We start from the raw sequence: 18,374 nt of genomic DNA on the forward strand, positions 1-18,374 counted from the left end.
AACCTCGTATTAGTTAGCCAAAATACATTAGCGAATAATGTAATCGCAATTCTCGATACAACAATTACTATGGGATTTGTTCTAATCCGTGGTACATGATTTTAGGTTAAACTTGCCTTAGTTATTCGAAGTAAATAATTCGACGAGAGATTTCTCCAGAGATTCAAGCGATATACGTAAGCGAGTGTTCAGGATGGGATCATGTATTACAGGGAGATGTGAGAAATGAAACAAACAAACCAAATCATACATGTCGCATGAGCTCTCGTACGATGCCGTTCCATTCGCCGGTCTCCGGATCTCGTGCGCCGTACTTCCTGTCCGGTACCAGCTCCAAGCGGTACGAGAAGCCTACCTCCCTCGCCACCACCGCCAAGAGGTCCATGCAAAAACCGTAAAATCGCGAGTTCCCGGTGTAGTTCTTTCCGTGGTGCATCATCACGTACGGCGTCTCCTGCGTCCGACGACGAGCGAACCGGAATTCATGCAAGAATAACGAAAAGCGCTTTGAGACCGCCGCGGCGTAACGCGGATTTATGACGAGACACGTTGGCGCCGACCATATCGAGGAACTTTCAACGGCTATCGCGCGTTTCTCGTTCGACTCGTTCTTCCAAAATGGGTGGTACGGCGGTGTCGGAGTTGCAACAATAAAACAGTCGGCATTATGCGGCAATCTATCTCGCTTTGCGTGTATCTTCCCTTCTTTTTTTTTTTTTTTAGAAAGCAGAAATTATTATGAATATATTTGAATACATTCCTTTAAGCTGCGTCCAAATGTCGCATAATTTTGCAATAAAGTTGCACGTAGATTTATATAAAGATATGCAAGGAAGAACGAAATTATTGCGCAACAAAATGCAGATTTGATGTCGATAGAAACTCACCAGTATAGTGATTACAATCAGAGTTACGTTCCCGATGCTAGGCTCGAAAAAGGCCGCGGTGTCTGTAACGTTGACACCGGCGCCGGGACGCCACTCGCCAACCTAGTTTTACATATAATTTTATTACATACACATTTGATATTCGCGTTGCCCTCCTAACACGCTTCCTGTTTTGCTTACACGACGTACCTTAACGAGTGAGTGTTGTTTCAGTTTCAGCAGATCCAATTTAAACTGAATTCTACGGCCTTCTTTAAATTCAATAGGTCCGGAGATTCCTTTCATCTCGACCTGCAACAAAAACCATTGCGGATTCGCGTTCGTGAGAGTGCACTCTTACATATGTTACATGCATGAGTTCGTCAGCCTTATTCCGCGCTCGATTCAGCGTGACGGTACAGCAGATTGAATTTGAAAGAACAAGCATTTTGTAGAGCACACGTACAATATATATTTCAGTTTTTGAACACGGCCGGAGACACTACCACGTCTCCTGATACTCCAATGACAGTATTCCAGTTATTTCTTCAATCCCATTTATTCAGTCCTATTTATTTCAGTTGACAAATGAAATTCGATTTAAATCAGTACGTAATTTTTAAAGTTTAAATATAGCAATATAGGGGCATTTTTTTTAAATAAGTTAGAAACAAGAATTACTTTATTCCGATACCTATGATCGTAAAATACCTGAGATAAGACTTTTGGCTACGTTGTACTACGAGTATTATAACCCTTCTGCGCCACTTTGAATATGACGTACCTAGCTTTCTTGTTCCAAAACTTTTTCAATGCTTTTCCATTGTTTAACTTTTAAGCTGCGCGATTTACGTGTTATTTTCGTGTCTTGATACATCGTTAAATGCTAAAGTTTCGTGAACATGTAGTTCACTTCATCAGAACAGGAAGCAATCTGATACTGAGTTGCTTCTCTTGGGGATTCACTTTCTATACATTGTATATGTGATATAGAAAGAGGAGAGGAGAAGAGAAAGCTGAGAATGTAGTGTGGCTTATAACTTTTCATTAATAAATTTACAAAAAGAATTAAATTTACAAAATGATATGGATCTTTTATATTATGACTTTTCTATAAAGTTTTGATATTGCTGTGTTTATCTACTTTATTTATTAATTTATTGTATGAACCGTTCGATAATCTCTCACAAGCTCAAAACATCTTGAATTACACACATTTAATTGTTGTTCTTATTTGCGCTCTGCTTTGTCTTCTTGTCGTTACTATATATTACTGATACAAATTTTTTATTATTTTACTTGACTATAATTGCTTTAATTAATGTAAGTTTTAATTAATTTTATATATAGTTTACTGTAAAGCAAAATTGTGCAATTTGATTAACTTTCAATATTATGCTAAAGAAGACCTAAATCGGGGATCGCAACGTCTGTATTTAATTTCAAATAATACATTCTCTACACGTTCATCAGTTCTCGTGAGCTTTATTGCAAAATTTGATTTAATAATAAAAATACGTACATTTTTTTATATCTTAATATTTAGCATTTCAATTAAAAACAGAACTTTTTTACAGTACTATTTTATAAAAGTTTAAATAACCGAATTAGTTGAGTATCCAAGTGCGTTGTTTTCTTGGTACCGAAGGGATAATAGAAAGTTAGCCTAGACGAGAAGATTTTCTACATGCTCCATATAAACTGCATTAAAATGCGATGCAAGATGGATGCGCATCGCCGGCATAAATCTCTCAATTTCGGCGAGCATCAGCGCAAAGACAAAACTCGTCCTGCAGTAGTTTGGCTAACGGCTAGTGGCCGTATTACCGGCTCAGAAATTTTCCTAGTTGCCTTAAAAATTTTCGCACTTAGAAAGTCGTTACCGTTTACGGGGGCGCGAATCTCGTAAAGCTGTTAAAGCTCCTTTCTTGAGGATTTTACGCCACTCATACGCTATTCAGACGAGAGCGGTAGGTCATATTCGCTGGCTTTCGGTAAAATGCCATGAAATTTGCGGGACCATCAACGATTACCTAAGTAATAAAGTGACCTAAGTAAGAAAGTGATAGAACATTGGCGAAAAATACCTAGCTACGAAACAGATGGATACGTACAGTTTTGAAAAAAATCATGAAATGTACGAACTTCTAGAAGAAAAAGATAAGCGGGCGAATCTCTTTTACAATTGACGATATTATTTCAAAATATTTTTAATTATATTTATTTATATTTAATTATATTTCTTTTTCTTTCTCCTCCCCTTTTATTTCGATAAAGCTTAAGGGGCCTCCAGACAATATGGCCAACGTTCGGCAACATTAGCAAGAAATATCATACATACACGTCATACACAATTATACATATTAAATGCCAATATTTAGCGATATGTGCAAAGTTGGCGTATATATTGGCCATATAGTCTGGAGGCGTCTTTAAAATGTCTATTAAGCTAGCACAGCCACTTCAGCACAATCAAACGCGACCAATAACACATATTATGCTATTTTTTTGCTACTTTTTTGCTCTATTCCCGATTTTTTTGCTCCAGCCGATTTGTTAAAACTCATGGCTGTGCTAGATTAAGACTAAAGTTAGCACAGCCACAAAGGAAAATAGCAGCAAATGAAAAATCAAGTGCATATTCTTGAAGGGCTATTTTTTTGCTAATTTTTTGCTCTATTCTCGATTTTTTTATTCACCGTTTATGTCGAAAAATTCGACCCAAAGTATGGCTGTGCTGGCTCGCGTACAAGAGTAAAGTACATTAAAGCAATCAATTGTCGGGATCATTTTGGTCTCGAAATGTTTCTAGAATTATTTGCTCTAAGAATATCCAGAATCCGATTTTTTTGCTCACCGTTTATGTCGAAAAATTCGACCCAAAGTGTGGCTGTGCTGGCTCGCGTACAAGAGTAAAGTACATTAAAGCAATCAATTGCCGGGATCATTTTGCTCTCAAAATGTTTCTAGAATTATTTGCTCTAAGAATATCCAGAATCCGATTTTTTTGCTCATTGTTTACGTCGAAACATTCGACCCACACTGTGGTATATGATTTCGTATATTAAACGATGATTTATATTGTTTCTATATGAACGACTTCTATAACATTCACTAAAAATCTGTACTTTAAAAGTCAAATATTTATTATATATATAATATTTTAAAATCTTTTTGTCATACCTTTCTGTGGAATAACATTTTTTTGTTACAAAACCGAGGAAGTTACAATTTTTTTATAGCAATGCACTTAAATCTGGTGAAACATCCTTTTATACTTTTATTTTCCTATACGTTCGATATAACCCATATGTTTGCTGTGAACCGCAAAGAATTAAAATGTAAGAGCTCGATTGTAAAAAGAAAAAATGGAAAATAACTGCGTAAAGAAATATACGCATACGGTTTAATAACGTTGCAAATATTACTTTTTTATTATCCAATTTTTCATCATTAATACAGTTTGTATTATTAGATTTTCAAATATTAAAAATTGTACAGAAATTTTATTGATGTTCTTGGGATTATGTACTATTCACGGCAGGATGCATCTGGCAACGAAATTCGAAAAACAAATAATACCGGATAAAAGAAATGCATTTCAGCTTATTCTCGCGGCAGTAAAATCGTCCCATCTAATCGTCGATTCGCCTTTCCCGATTTGCGAATAAAATCGCCGCAAAATAAAACAAAAATACATTTAAATCTTCATAACACTTCTTGGTAATGTTGAATTCTTGATAATACTGAAATATGATAAAAAAACATGGTGCTTGAATAAATAATATTTACAAATATGGAAACACGAGAGTTGAAGAGAGCTAAAAATTTTTTGATGGCATTTCATTTCTGTGAATTAATGCAAGAATGGAATACGTAGAAATGGAAAATGATGTGGAGCAGAGCAAACGCAAGTTTAAAGTTTAATTATCCCATTGAGCAGAAACTTTTGCTAAGAGAAAATTGATGATTTCTCATTTCTATTGCCTCAATGTTCCCACGTTCTCTTTTATAACAAAATAGTAAGAAATATTATAGCATAACATTCGTCTTCCTTTTAAAACAAAACCATTAATGTTCTTCTAAATCGTGCTCCTAGGTTAACTTAAAAGTTACGCGAGGCATAATTAATACTCCAACACACTGAAGTATATACAGTCGCACCACATTTATCTTGGCCACATTCTTTTGCATTAGTTTTATATTTTCCACGAGTGCAGCCGAGTTGACTGTCCACCAGATTTTTCGTCAGCGCGGAACCATAAAGTGTGAAATTAACGTATGAAAAGCGACATTGTACTAAATTAGCGACATCGCATGTTTTAAATATATTACACTGGTGCCCTCATAAAATATTCATAACATGTAAATTATGCTATTGCATAAATGAATGTAAATGTAAAATGTTATGACAGTTCGCAAACCGCGACTACTAAATACCGCTTCACGCGCATTTAAACATACTTCATAATAAATTAATAACATAGATTTAATAAACAATGTCATTGTATTTCTCTCTATATTATATGTTACATCTTCATATTTTATTATCGAGAATTACAAATTGTTTCAGATAAATACAAAGACTTGACTGTTGCTAACTTCAAAATTGTTAAATTTATACATGCCTTGTAGCATTACAAAGCTGTTTTTTCTAACTGAATTGAAATTTTAATTCTCTTTGCTAATCAAATATTGTTACTATTGTTAGGAAACAAATCTGAAAGAAAGAATGGAAGATTTTCATTCTCTTGCTAATAAAATATTGCAACTTGTTGAGAGAAACTTTAAAACCTTGGACAACTTAAAAATAAAAAACTATTATAAAATTCGTATGATTATACACATGATATAATAAAAATAAATATATAAAGCCGATTTACAAATTAAGTATGTTTTAGATTTTTATAATAGTTTAATTAATTTTTGTACTTATTTAGTTTATCATCTTCTGACTGATATTTATTAAATATTAAATAACAAATGTAATTTTTTGAAGATGGCTAGACTTTCATCTGTTCGCATAACTCCTTGCTATTTTAATAAAGTGGCGTGTCACAAAATCCTCGTAGTCTAACAGCTTTAATTCCCTTTATTATACGCCTATCAAAATTCAGGTGGGCCGCAAGGACAGCCAGAATGAACGATCGGTAAATTTAGCCCGGTATCTCCTGCAGTCGCTATTCGGCAGTCACTCTTGCGGCGAGTCTAATTAAAGCCAAAGCGGAAGTTACCACGGATTGTCGAGCGTGACACCAATGCGAAAGTGTCTCACTTTCGCAGCGAGAAAATGTCGCGGGGCAACGGTAACGACGGTTGCTCGTCGGAGCATCGGGATAATTGTAAATTGTCATTACGGGAGACACTCCTTTCGTCCGCGAGAAAATCTCCTTTCATGGACGGACGTGGCGCGAGGACTACGACTTTTATCATTGTATGCTCTTCGCGAGTCTCGTGTCGTACCGCATATATCCTGGCCACGCGAGCGGAATATGAGAAGTCGTCTTAAAAGCGAAGAAAACCGAGTTGCACCGTCACAAATCTCGTGGCACATTTTAGTCTCATATATAGAACACGTGATGGTACAACCAGCAAACAGATCTCATATCAAGCAGCAAAAGCGGAAACGCTTAATTTCAGTGAAATCAGAACGTCAGGAAAAATAATTTTAATATACCTTAGAAATTCTCTTCGGACGATAGTAATAAATTATACCAAGACATCCTTCGTTTCCTTTTAAGATACGTGCAAGTCGTGTGATTGACATTTAATTAAAGAAACAAGCTCGTAAGTGTAATTAATTATTCTATGTCCCGGTATACGAATTCCCTTATAATGTTGCGATTCATTGAACAATAGATTCGCACGAATGGTCGAAACAATCCCATTAGTAAATTATTCGCGGCTGAACTTTGTTACTACAATGAAGTTATTGTCGAACCAATGGAATGCTGTGCGGTACATTTTCGAAGCAATCAGTAACCGTGGTTACGTAATACGTAACCGTCGCTTTACGTATTCACCTATGTGTGTAACTGTAATTGTCGATACTGTACTTAACTTTGATTAATGCATTTACTTTTGTAATAAAAATGGATTAAATTCTCTCGTTCCCAAAAATAAAGTTTGGAGAGAAAGCTTACTCTCGTAAATCGCGACGAGAATAAGAAGTAGCAAGAAAAAGAAATAACAGTATAGAAAAGAACAGCGAACTTGGCTGGACCAGCAGTTAGTAAACATTCTCTCTCTCTCTCCCTCTTTCTCTCTATATATATGTATGTACGTATGTATAAATATATATATGTGTGTGTGTGTGTGTGTGTGTGTGTGTGTGTGATTTAACACTTTTCCTCGATGTCACGGCGACAGGTTGAGCTTTCTCGTCGGTGCTGTAAAAAAGTCACGACCCTGTAGAAAGTCGTTTATTTTTCTTTCGCGCGGAGGGATTTTTTTTTCTTTCTGCCCGAAGGTCGAAAGAACGAAATATCAACGTACGCGATAATATTATACGAGGTGGAACATTCGTAATTAATAAATAAGACTTTAATGCCTTGTGCATGATGTTATTTGTTTATCTTATTCGTACGTAAAATGAAAGGGAATATTTATCTCGAAAAAAGAGATGAAGATTGCACGAAGATATACAGAAAGTAGCAGGTAAGCAAGTATTCATCTAGTAAGAAAAGTTGAAATTTCTCCGGCATGGAGCAAGGAAAATCGTATCGCTAAATTTAGACACTTATATTTCAATCGTGTACGTACCGAGATAGCTCTCTTTTTCTCTTTTTCCCTCTCTTGCCAAACTTCGTTTTGCAGAAAAAATGAAATGCATATTTACAGTTGCAAAAAAATTATTGGATGAAGAGCTTCGCTAATTGTAAGATACGCGTACTCTTGCAAAATCAGGAACATTCAAGAAATGTACAAAATTGAAAATAACTTGCGTTATATGTTTCACGTTAATAATGTTCTATTATTTTTTTATTATTTATTTGAAACAAATATTCAACATTACAAATTTTGATTAATAAGATGTAAATTATATCACTTCGATAGAGACTGGTATATAACTGTTTTCCTTAATAATTTATATTCTAATTTGAATCTATTAAGTGACATGTACAATATGTTTAATAGTTACTAAAATTATTAAATACACATATCATTTAATAAATTCAATATTGTATTTATATATTGTACATATTTATATATCGATATAAAATTCAATTTAACTGTTATCCAGTTAATGAACACTATTGGAAACTGATTGTGAGCCAATTACGGATTCTCGTTTTCAGTATTTTAAAAAATATTCAACGATCAAATTCCGTGTGACGGAACATTTGGAACAAATTATTCGATATATACACGGCGTATGATTTTCGTATATTCAATGGTCGAATTTCGATATGGCCATAATGTCCCGGATATACGATTATGCATTGCATACCCCGGAAAATTCGCAATTTATTGAATAATTCTCGGTGCCGTTATATCGAGTGCAATCGAATAAAGGCGAAATTTCGATAACAAAGATTTATGTTAATTTAGGAAGCTATCGTTTGTGACACCAAATAGTACATTGCACCCGAAAATAATTCCCTGCGACGAGAATCTCTCTCGACACTTTAAAATACTTGGTTTCTCGAATTTGAATCATTCAAATAGACCTAGAATGAAGCAGTTCGAGAGAGTTACAAACGCGCGTTGATCTTGTAAGGATTACTTTCAATCTCCTTGAGCGATTTAAGATTCTCGGCAGATCCATTTGAAAATTAAATAAGATCGATGAGCAGACACGATAGAATCGTTTCGCAGACAAGGTAGGAATCAATCGAGCTTGGCTGTATAAAATTGAATGCTTACAAAAACGAACATAAATGGAAAGTTGACTGTTTCATCCCTAGAGCTAAATTCTTTGTTACGTATAATTAACAAGTCAAAACTTGCTCTATATCATTTACAAACAGAACTAAAAATCTAACAGCTCTTTCTATATCATAGTTGTATATTGGTAATAATAACGGAGATTATTTGAAATATGTTTTTACATATTGACAACATATGGGAATGGAAACCATACAAACAATCAAAATGGAGTTATTTTTAACGGTATCAGTATTTAGTCGCACACATAAATATCAATCTAAGAGAAAAAGCTCCAACACAATAAATAAATTCTATTGCATATATTGGTTTTGCGAACAGTGAAATATTGATGCACATGCAGGCTTTAGTTCTGTTATAGGTTTTTCTATATTTACAACATTCAATTCCTGTCCAATAACTATTCCATACACATGTATGTTGTCTTTTGTTCAATGTGCAAATAATATATAAGTTTATTAGCAGCTAAATGCAAGTATCAGCATTTTTTAAAATTAAATCTGCACTGCTTTTACTAATACAAGATCTTCGTTTACAAATTTTACGTTCTTTTTCCGCAAACGAGGATGGATTAATTAAAATGTCGTTCGGTGTCAGCTTATTCCAGCGAGCGCACGGCGGTTCTTACGGAATTGAAAATGGAACTAGGGATAACAAAGTACGGCCGTAAATTAATGGACCCGTCTCTGCCCCAGTTAAAGCTACGAACTTGGACCAAGTCGTGAAACAACGGAGGACAACTTCCAGTGTTCCTGACGGGAATAGCCGTCGGGACGCAGGAAGGCCGTAAACGACCTTTAAAAAGCATTACGGTCGTACGAAAGACCGCGGCTGAATTAAGCGGTAAACCGTCCGAACGTGAACACCTAATTACCGCGGCATCCTTAATCACACTTTTTTAGAGAAAGAAGTAAGTTTGCGGTGCGCTGCGTATGTCGCTGATATTTTTCAACGGCGCAAAAACGGAGATGGTGCGCGGCTGAAATTGATATCACATTGCGATATTACGGAAACTCCACATACAATTTTCATAGTATTCGGTGTAATTTAATTAAGGTCAACACATTTAATCAACCAAAAGGTTGAACTTGAAGCATTGACTACTTCATAGTCTCCAAAGTGGGTTAGGTAATTTATCACGCAGTTCTACCATGTCATAAATTTTGACGCAAGCAATTCCGTATTCAACAGGTTGTAAGGCAACTATATAGATGCGTACGTGGAACGTCATTATAGTTTAGACGTTAGTCACGCGATATTAGGCATCGATTTGCCTTACCTGTAATATAGGGAGTCTAGTCGAAAAGTTAATAGCTATGTTCAGTAAAACGAGCTTTTAAATCATGCAATAAATTATTTAACAACGTCCTTCCATATTCTTCTCAAATACATCTGCCGGAACACGTTTTCGCTCTTCATGCAATGGACGATGGTCTCACGTTGGTGTTAAGCGTATATATAAACTGCAGGAGCGCGGCTTATCTGCGAACGTTTAATTAGGGTAAAAGTCAGCGGGTCCTCGCCACGGTGTAATCTTGTCTTCGTGCTTTCAGTCTTCTCGTGCTCCCACAATTAATCAAGCGCTTTCCTTCCCATAGCGACTCCTCCTCTTCCAAGGCAATGTCTCGTTGTTCCCGGTTGTGATAAAAAACAAGGAAGTTCGTTTGCTGCTACGCGTTTTATTATACAATTCTTCATGCTCGCTCGCTTCCAAAGTAAATACCCTAATTACACCCTTAATTATGCCACTTGAATGACGATGTTTGCGCGAGGAAACTGTGTTATTGGCGAATGTCAGTCTCGTAAACGTGATCTCCAGTGAGAAATTACCGCAGTGTCAATTCCATTGGCAGTATAATTAACGTCTAGACAGGACGTTGATTGGCAGGATGTCGATACTGTAATGGCTCGTAGATAATACATCGCGAAATTATCATTGTTAAATACGAGTAGTTGCTTTAATCGTGCTGGACAATAAAAAACGATGCTAATATTCATATCATTCTTATGACATTATCTATATCAGAAATTTTTTAACTTTAATCATTCAAGGTAGTTTCAAAATCCTTCAAATGCGTCCTCTTTCGTTTGTGATAATTTAATGTCCGTATCTTCGCAGGATTTGGAAGATTATTGCTAATGGAAACGACTCGGTCGGAGGCATTTCCCATTCGCGCGACACCATATCTCGTGCGCGAGCTTTGCTATGGCAATTATTTCTCGTTCGGTTCAATTAAGCCACTCGGCTGGAAGCATAATGCCGTTCTGGTAAGGACTTAGCAGAATGCTGAAATGCCCTATTAGGGAGCAGAAACTAACTCGGTTATACTGCGCGGCAATTCTGAGCTTCGCCCTGGGACATTTCTCGCTGCCAAGGTACGACCATTACATTCGGAGGAACGAATCCTCGATAACATCACTCGAGAGAACATTTGTATAAGCTAGGAATGTTTTTGAGACTGATTTTCGAATTCTCACGCACGCATCTAGTGATTAATAACGTTGCTTATATAGAAAACATAAATTTGCAGTTATTGATCGTAATTTTTTAAAGTACATCGTAGTAAAATTAAAATAGCGTGTTATTAATATTGATTAGTAAGACAATTAAAAGAGATGTGACACAATCAGAACTTAATTTTAATAAGAGAATGTATATATAATTTCCGTCGCAGAGAGATGTGTGCAAATTTTTATTTTAATATAATTCATTTTAACTTTAATTTAATTTTATTCTTTAATATAATGAGCAAATGTTCACTTCTTTAAATTGGGTTCTTGCAAGAGAGCGTCGTATATAATTATGTTTCATTATAATAACAAGTATGATACATGTAAGAATTTTTGTTATTACTACCATAGTTCGATATATATGATTACTTTTCAACTATTATAAAAACGATTTTGACATACAAATTACAGAATAGGATATGTATATAAATTTGCACTGAAATATTATTTAATTACATAGACCCAGCTCAGATCAATAAGACTGTCATTATTTAGTTATGCGAGCAATTTTTTTTCCAGATTTTTGTGCGGATTAATACAAAAATCTTTACTATAATTCAAAGACTCAGCTTACGAAAGAAAATTTCATCTTTTCGACAGAGGGTTAAATATAGTTTTTAATAATAAAATATAATTATACACATCACGTACGCTCTTATGAGTAAAACAAAGAAGTGAGTATTTGCTCATTACTTGAAAGAATAAAATCGGATTAAAGTTAGAATAAATTATATTAAAATAAAAATAATTTACACATATTTTTTATGTAATATACACATTTTTATTTATTAAACTCACGATCTTGATTATGCCACATCTTTTCTTTTCGATAACCGCCAATATATATCAATGTTTTTCAAAGGCTAACGTATTGGATCATACATATACGTTATAAAAACTCGTTTCAACTGTCGGGAGTGTCGTAAAGTACAGCAACGGCGTTAGCGGATGTCGCAGAGTCAACAGAAAAAAAATCTATTAAGGAATGTCACGCAAAAAGGCAATTTTATCGTTTTGCGCGTGCTACATCCGCTGCAGAATCTGATACGCCGGCAGGATTTGACGGCGGTGTCGTTCGTGTACGCGCGAGTCGTCCTGGAATTGAATATCGACTATTGTACGCGCTGGGTATTGTTAATAACAGCAAGTGACCATGCAATGGGAAAACCCTGGCGCATCTCCAAATGTTGTCTAACTAAAATACCAGCCGGCTGTCATTAGCATTGCAAAGCGAGTGCAAAAGTCATAAATATGAGTGTACAAACATCATTCTTAACGTGTAGAAGTCTAGCTCGTATATGCAAAGCATTAATAGCATAAATTGATTATATTCTATATTAATTAAAAAAAGACTCAGGGAGTACAAAATGTTCTTATTTTTAATTATTTGAATCGTATGAATAAACTGCAATCTAAGTATTTGGAATATCTGTACTTACACGTTTCCATGAGCAATTTATGTTATTAATCATAATTTTTTACGATAAAGTATCGCTGTGTGTCTCGAGGGAAATTATTTCGCATTATGTGGAAGAAAGGAATAAATCCTGCCCTCGACGCAAACACGTAAAATAATGTTCGCGCTCACGTTAATCACATTTATGACGTTCTTAGCGTGGTAGAACGACGACGGTCACTAGAAAATCCGTGTAAATCGTTAACGCGAAGATGTATTGTTTCGCTACTACGTTATTCCACTGGATACTACGTCTTTTTAATCTTTCAGAAGTTAATATCTGTGAATGACACTCCGTGAAATAAGCTTAGTACATAACGATTAAATAATGTATGGTCTCGCGCCGAGTGCGTCCAACATACAAAGACTAAGTAGTCGAGCGCGTTACAGCGTGTGTAATCTCTTCAGACCGCTCGACAAGCGCTTTTATGAGCGATATTAATCGCGTTATACCGCCTATTACGCACGAGCAAGTAGAATGAGAGCAATTTGACCCGACGATATCCGCGTCCCAGCAAATCCGGCACGTTACGATGCGTCCGAGCGAGCGCTATCTAAATCCTAGAGGATTTAAGAGCCGTCACAGACCGGCTTAGGGCAATGGCGCGAAGAATGGATATTCTAATCACTTAAGAAAGATCACTGCTTCTACGGGCAAGTAATTGAACCGTCAACGCGGATCCTTGTCTCGTGAAACGTTGACACTTTGATGAATGCAAAAACCATTAATTTACACTGGTGTTATCGACATTTTTGTTAGTTAGTTTTTTTGTATTAATTTCTATATTGTAAATTCATGATCAATAATTACAATTATTAAATCCATTTAGCTCGATTTAGACTGTTTAATTATTTAATTTGCATAGCAAAAAACGAAATTTATTAATAACATTAATTTACAAATTAATATAGGTAGTGTGGCAACTGCTTGATCACAACAAGCATTTTGTTAATTTAAACTAAGAAATAAATTGTCAAAAATTATTCTAAAATTATATCAAGCTCATACATTGACCTTTCTACTACCTCTAGTTTGCATCAGCAATTATTGAGCTAGAATTTTGTCTTTTATAAAATTATATGTTGAAAACTTTTGGCAATCACTGTATATCAAATATTTGCGAGAATCTTAACACTGACCTGAGTGTAACTCTGAAACTATATTTTATATCCAAACAATTCGATAAACTTTTATTATTTATGAAAAACTTACATTTTTTTCTATCAATAAATAAAAATTTCTTATTTTTTTTTAGAATTGATATATCCAATTATTTGCGAGTGACGTATGTAGACTGAAATTTCTGAGCGGATAAAATTGGAAACTAGAAGTATCATGAAGAGAAAGGAGACAAGTATCAATAGGAGCAAATAAAAAAAGAAAAAGAGAAGACAACAGGAGGGTGAGATTGCAATATGTAACAGCGAAGCATAACGGAGGGCAATTTCGGTAAGCGATCATCCAAAACATTGCACAAGCTCGGGAATGTTTTGGTGAAGATGGAGGAAGTTGATATGTTAAAATAAGATCGTTTTTTCCCCTATATCTCGTGTTCTCCGAGATATAACAAAAGAACGACCTCATTTTAACATACCTATACTGAAATCGATAATCGCAATAATATACGCTTCTCTCACATCGGATGTTCTATGCATATTTCGCATTTTGTTTTCATTAAATTGTGAACTCCGTGTGGTTAAACAAGTGTACGTATAGAGAAATATCGAATATTAGGAGACAGACAAAACGAACATGGTCATTGCTATTATCGAAAATTACTCGTCAATTGCTTGGTAATTCGACGATGGTATAATAATAGTAGGAATCAATTGTGCGCGCAGTAAATTCCATTTACTCGATAATGGCATTGCCGTCATGTTTGCATTAACTAGAAATTTAGTCATAACAAAAAACAATTTTTAAAACTTTAATGGCAATATCTATTCACATGAAAAAAAAAATAGTTTTTATCTTCTAAATAAATCTTTTTATATAAATTTTCACATCATATGCGAAATATACCATATATATATATATGTGTTTTCTCTTTGCTCAGATTAAAAACTAACCCAATTTAAAAAACTGATAAGCTAAAAATCAGATATGATATCTGATTGCAGATAAATGGAAAATATTATGAAAAAATAATATGTAAGAGAACGTCGATGTTTTCAAAAGGAAAGCTTTTCTATATGCTGGTTAAACAGCAAATATTTTTATATGAAGCTGAAAGCTTATAGATTGATTCTCGTTTTTCACAATTACGTATTTTTTCTCCCATAATCGATAATCGGTCCTTTTAAAAATGACTTTCTTCACCTTTGTAAAAAAAACAATTTGTTTAATCAAGTTTAACAATTTGTTATAATATTTTTCAAATAATAAATATCTTGCTAAAATTGTGATAATAATTAACATTAATATAAAGTATATTTTAATTATAAGTTTCATACTTAATAAAAATTTAATTAAATATAAATTTTAAATGATTCACATTGTTTTGACTAGAGAATTGGCGAAGATATAGCCAAGATAACGATGAAACTGGCTCAAGGGGATGATAGATCTGTACGACGGATTTGTTACTTTCACAAACATATTTCGAGCTCGTTCCTAATTACCTATACACGATAAAACCATGTGTTTAAATATACTATTCAATAGATACATTAGTTGTACTGTCACAAAGCAAGATATCTAAAAAAGAACATCAAATTGCAAGTCCATGATTAAGGGAATAGATGTATGAAAGTATCTCTGTTATATATAATTACAACATAAATATATAATTTAATGACAATATAAAAATATAACTAATACTAAATATAATACGAAAATAGTTTAATATTTTGGAATTTGATATAACAAAATAAGGTAAAAAGCAAATTTTTGCGTAAATAGAAGAATACACGGTACAAGCAATTTTTTGCGAACGTAAAAATACTATTGTAATGGTGGTGAGCTGTGAAGGCAATTCCAAGGTAAAATCGTAGTTGCGGAGATGCGAGCAATATACATATATGGAGAAAGATAATAAAAGGCCAACCAACATGCAATTGTAACGCGCGTCAGACCGGTTCTGCCGCCATGAACGAATTTTCTGTCCACTGGATCGTAAAGGTACGAACGTTACGAGCGCGGAGAATTTCGTTTTCATCGTACGCTGCATTAATTAGTTGTAGAAAATGGTGGTAGTTAGTTACGTATTGTGACACCATTGCAGAGATTTTATGAGAAAATTGAAAATACAATATACTTTATAAAAGTAGATAACTGTATAAAAATTTTCACATAAATTTGTCTTAAAAGATACAAAAATTTTTAAAAGTTTTTATAGTACTTAATATCTAGTATTTAAAACTACATTTAATACCAAATTTAAAATGTAAAATACTACATGACTATATTATTTATATATTATTTTAAATTCAATGTTTTTTTACCCACACATATATTTATTTATTATCTTCTTTATTAGATAATTAAAAATTTTCGCATAATCACTCTGACATTTTCCATTTTATCATGTGTTTCATCATTTATTATAAAAGCTTTATTTACTATAAATAGTGAATATAGCATACATAATATAATTCTCTGTTGAGAGAACAGCGTGCATTGGCACGTTCGCAGATAAACAACAGGGTGGTTGCGGGATATTGCAAAATTTACGCTGATTTATCGAGCAACGATCGCGATCCCATTTTCGCCATAAAGCGAATATTTATTTATATTAGGTAACTCGTGCAAACAGCGGTCCGTATGATACTTCTGCCGCAAGCGTATCGCGCGGATATGTTCCTGTTCATTTTCTGTATCGATTCGATCGTATTAGCAAAGTGAAGATAAAGCAGCGCGAATTACGAGTACCACGAAATATGCTCTTATAATTCAACACAATTTTCGTAGTATGATTTATACTTTCAATATAATTTATACTTTCGAAAAATTGCAGATTTTGAAAGAAAATGTTGAAATGATAATCCTCTGTATTTTTTAACGTTATATTATAATAAGTTTTTATATTTCAATATAAAATAATATTTTATTTCAATATTAATCTTAATTTTAATAAATTTTAATAAATTTTTTGATAAATTCTAATAAATTTACTTTTTCTTTTTCAACAAAGAAAGTATCTTAATTAAATTTTAAACTAAAAATTTGTTTTTCTCAATTTTTTACTTTGTTTTTACGTTGAATCTGTTTAGAACTTTTGCTTCTTAAACTTTATGTAATGCTTTACTATGAAATTTTCACTGAGATAACTTATCCTTTGTGTAACATACATCCAATTTGCTTGTTATAAATATAAAGAGGTACGCTGCCGTCATGTCATATTAAATTGTCTTTATTTTATATTTGAGATAAAAGAATCACATATTTAAAATTTCTACAAATGTGACTATTATTATTGTAAAAAATAAATCACAATAAATTTTTACAAAATAAATCATGTATACATAAATCACAAAGAATAAGTAATTTTTCAAAAACAAGCTGTGTGTAAAATCGAGCGTAAAGCATTGGCGTTAAGTTAAATAAATACTGGATTTATTAAATTTAATTAAACGAAATTGAACAACAGAACAAGTATATACATGAAATCAAGAGACACGGTAGTGTCTCGCGCCAAGTGAACGCGAAGCGCGAGACCGCACCGTGTATCTTTACGCGAGTCGATGAGTTCCGTGTACCCGAGATTATCGGATCTCACAATAAATGGCTGAATTTATCAACTTTTAAATAGTCTTAATTTAGTTTTATTGTTTAAATTATATTATAAATATATTTTTGGCGCTGCTAGACCTCAAAATATACAATAATAAGATGGTTATTAAAAAATTCCGCGAATATGAAAAATAATAAGAAATTAATAGAAAAAGAAATAAGGACTCGTTATATAAAAATATAAGGCAATTTTGTTGAGATTTAAAAAACATTAATGATTTCCTTGGCAAATTCGAATTAACTTTTTTAATTGAAATGTCAAAATATCAATAATTTTTAAATTATATCGCTTAAAGAAGAAAATTATGTAAACTAAATTTTAAGCAACCGCAAATGTGTGTGTGTGTGGATAAGAAAACTATGCTCTTCGATCAATTTTAAATGGACTTTATACCAATAAAGATTTTAAGATTAAAGAGAGGATAAAAAATTACATAATGCAAAAAATTGAAAAAATTGCAATAAATAAGTTTCTTTAATAAAAAAAAAAGATCTATTTCAGATTGATTCGAATGTATCATTAAAAGAATATCGATGATTTTTCAGTATTATTATCGTATTCGAATGAAATCATAAATTTCTCGCTAAAATACGCAAAAGGAATTTTGAAAGTTTACGAAAACTTAGACCACACTGCTTGGCATCTTAACAATCCGGCCAGTGTCGCGCGCAATATTCGTTTACCTTATGTATGAGAAATTTGGCAAGCGGACGGATCTTAATCCGATGGCCCATTTTACGTTTGCCCTTGTCGCCGGACTAAATCAGGGTATAAAAGTAGAATAATGCCGACGAAATAAACAAGAGTATAACACGTGTGCCAAAAGTCACACAAGTGAAGCAAAGATCCTTGAAAGGCGCGAGAGCAGACAATACGAAATAGCTAATTCAGCAATAAAAACTCTCGGAAGGCCGCCAAATA

The 18,374-nt window shown here is 33.6% G+C and overlaps 1 protein-coding gene across 1 annotated transcript in view; it reads right to left on the reverse strand.

The window, feature by feature from the left end:
- LOC108775792 (glutamate receptor ionotropic, kainate 2) overlaps window positions 1-18,374 on the reverse strand; it is a 125,859-nt gene that overhangs the window by 24,405 nt on the left and 83,080 nt on the right. The window contains exons 8-10 of the mRNA XM_018542238.1: window positions 1,077-1,178; window positions 888-989; window positions 251-454 (exon numbers count right to left, since the gene is read on the reverse strand). Of these exons, the coding sequence (XP_018397740.1) occupies window positions 251-454; window positions 888-989; window positions 1,077-1,178 (408 nt within the window). The remainder of the gene's footprint in view (window positions 1-250; window positions 455-887; window positions 990-1,076; window positions 1,179-18,374) is intronic.

This window comes from Cyphomyrmex costatus, unplaced genomic scaffold, assembly GCF_001594065.2.
Source record: "Cyphomyrmex costatus isolate MS0001 unplaced genomic scaffold, Ccosl1.0 scaffold32, whole genome shotgun sequence".
NCBI classification, from domain to species: Eukaryota; Metazoa; Arthropoda; class Insecta; order Hymenoptera; family Formicidae; genus Cyphomyrmex; species Cyphomyrmex costatus.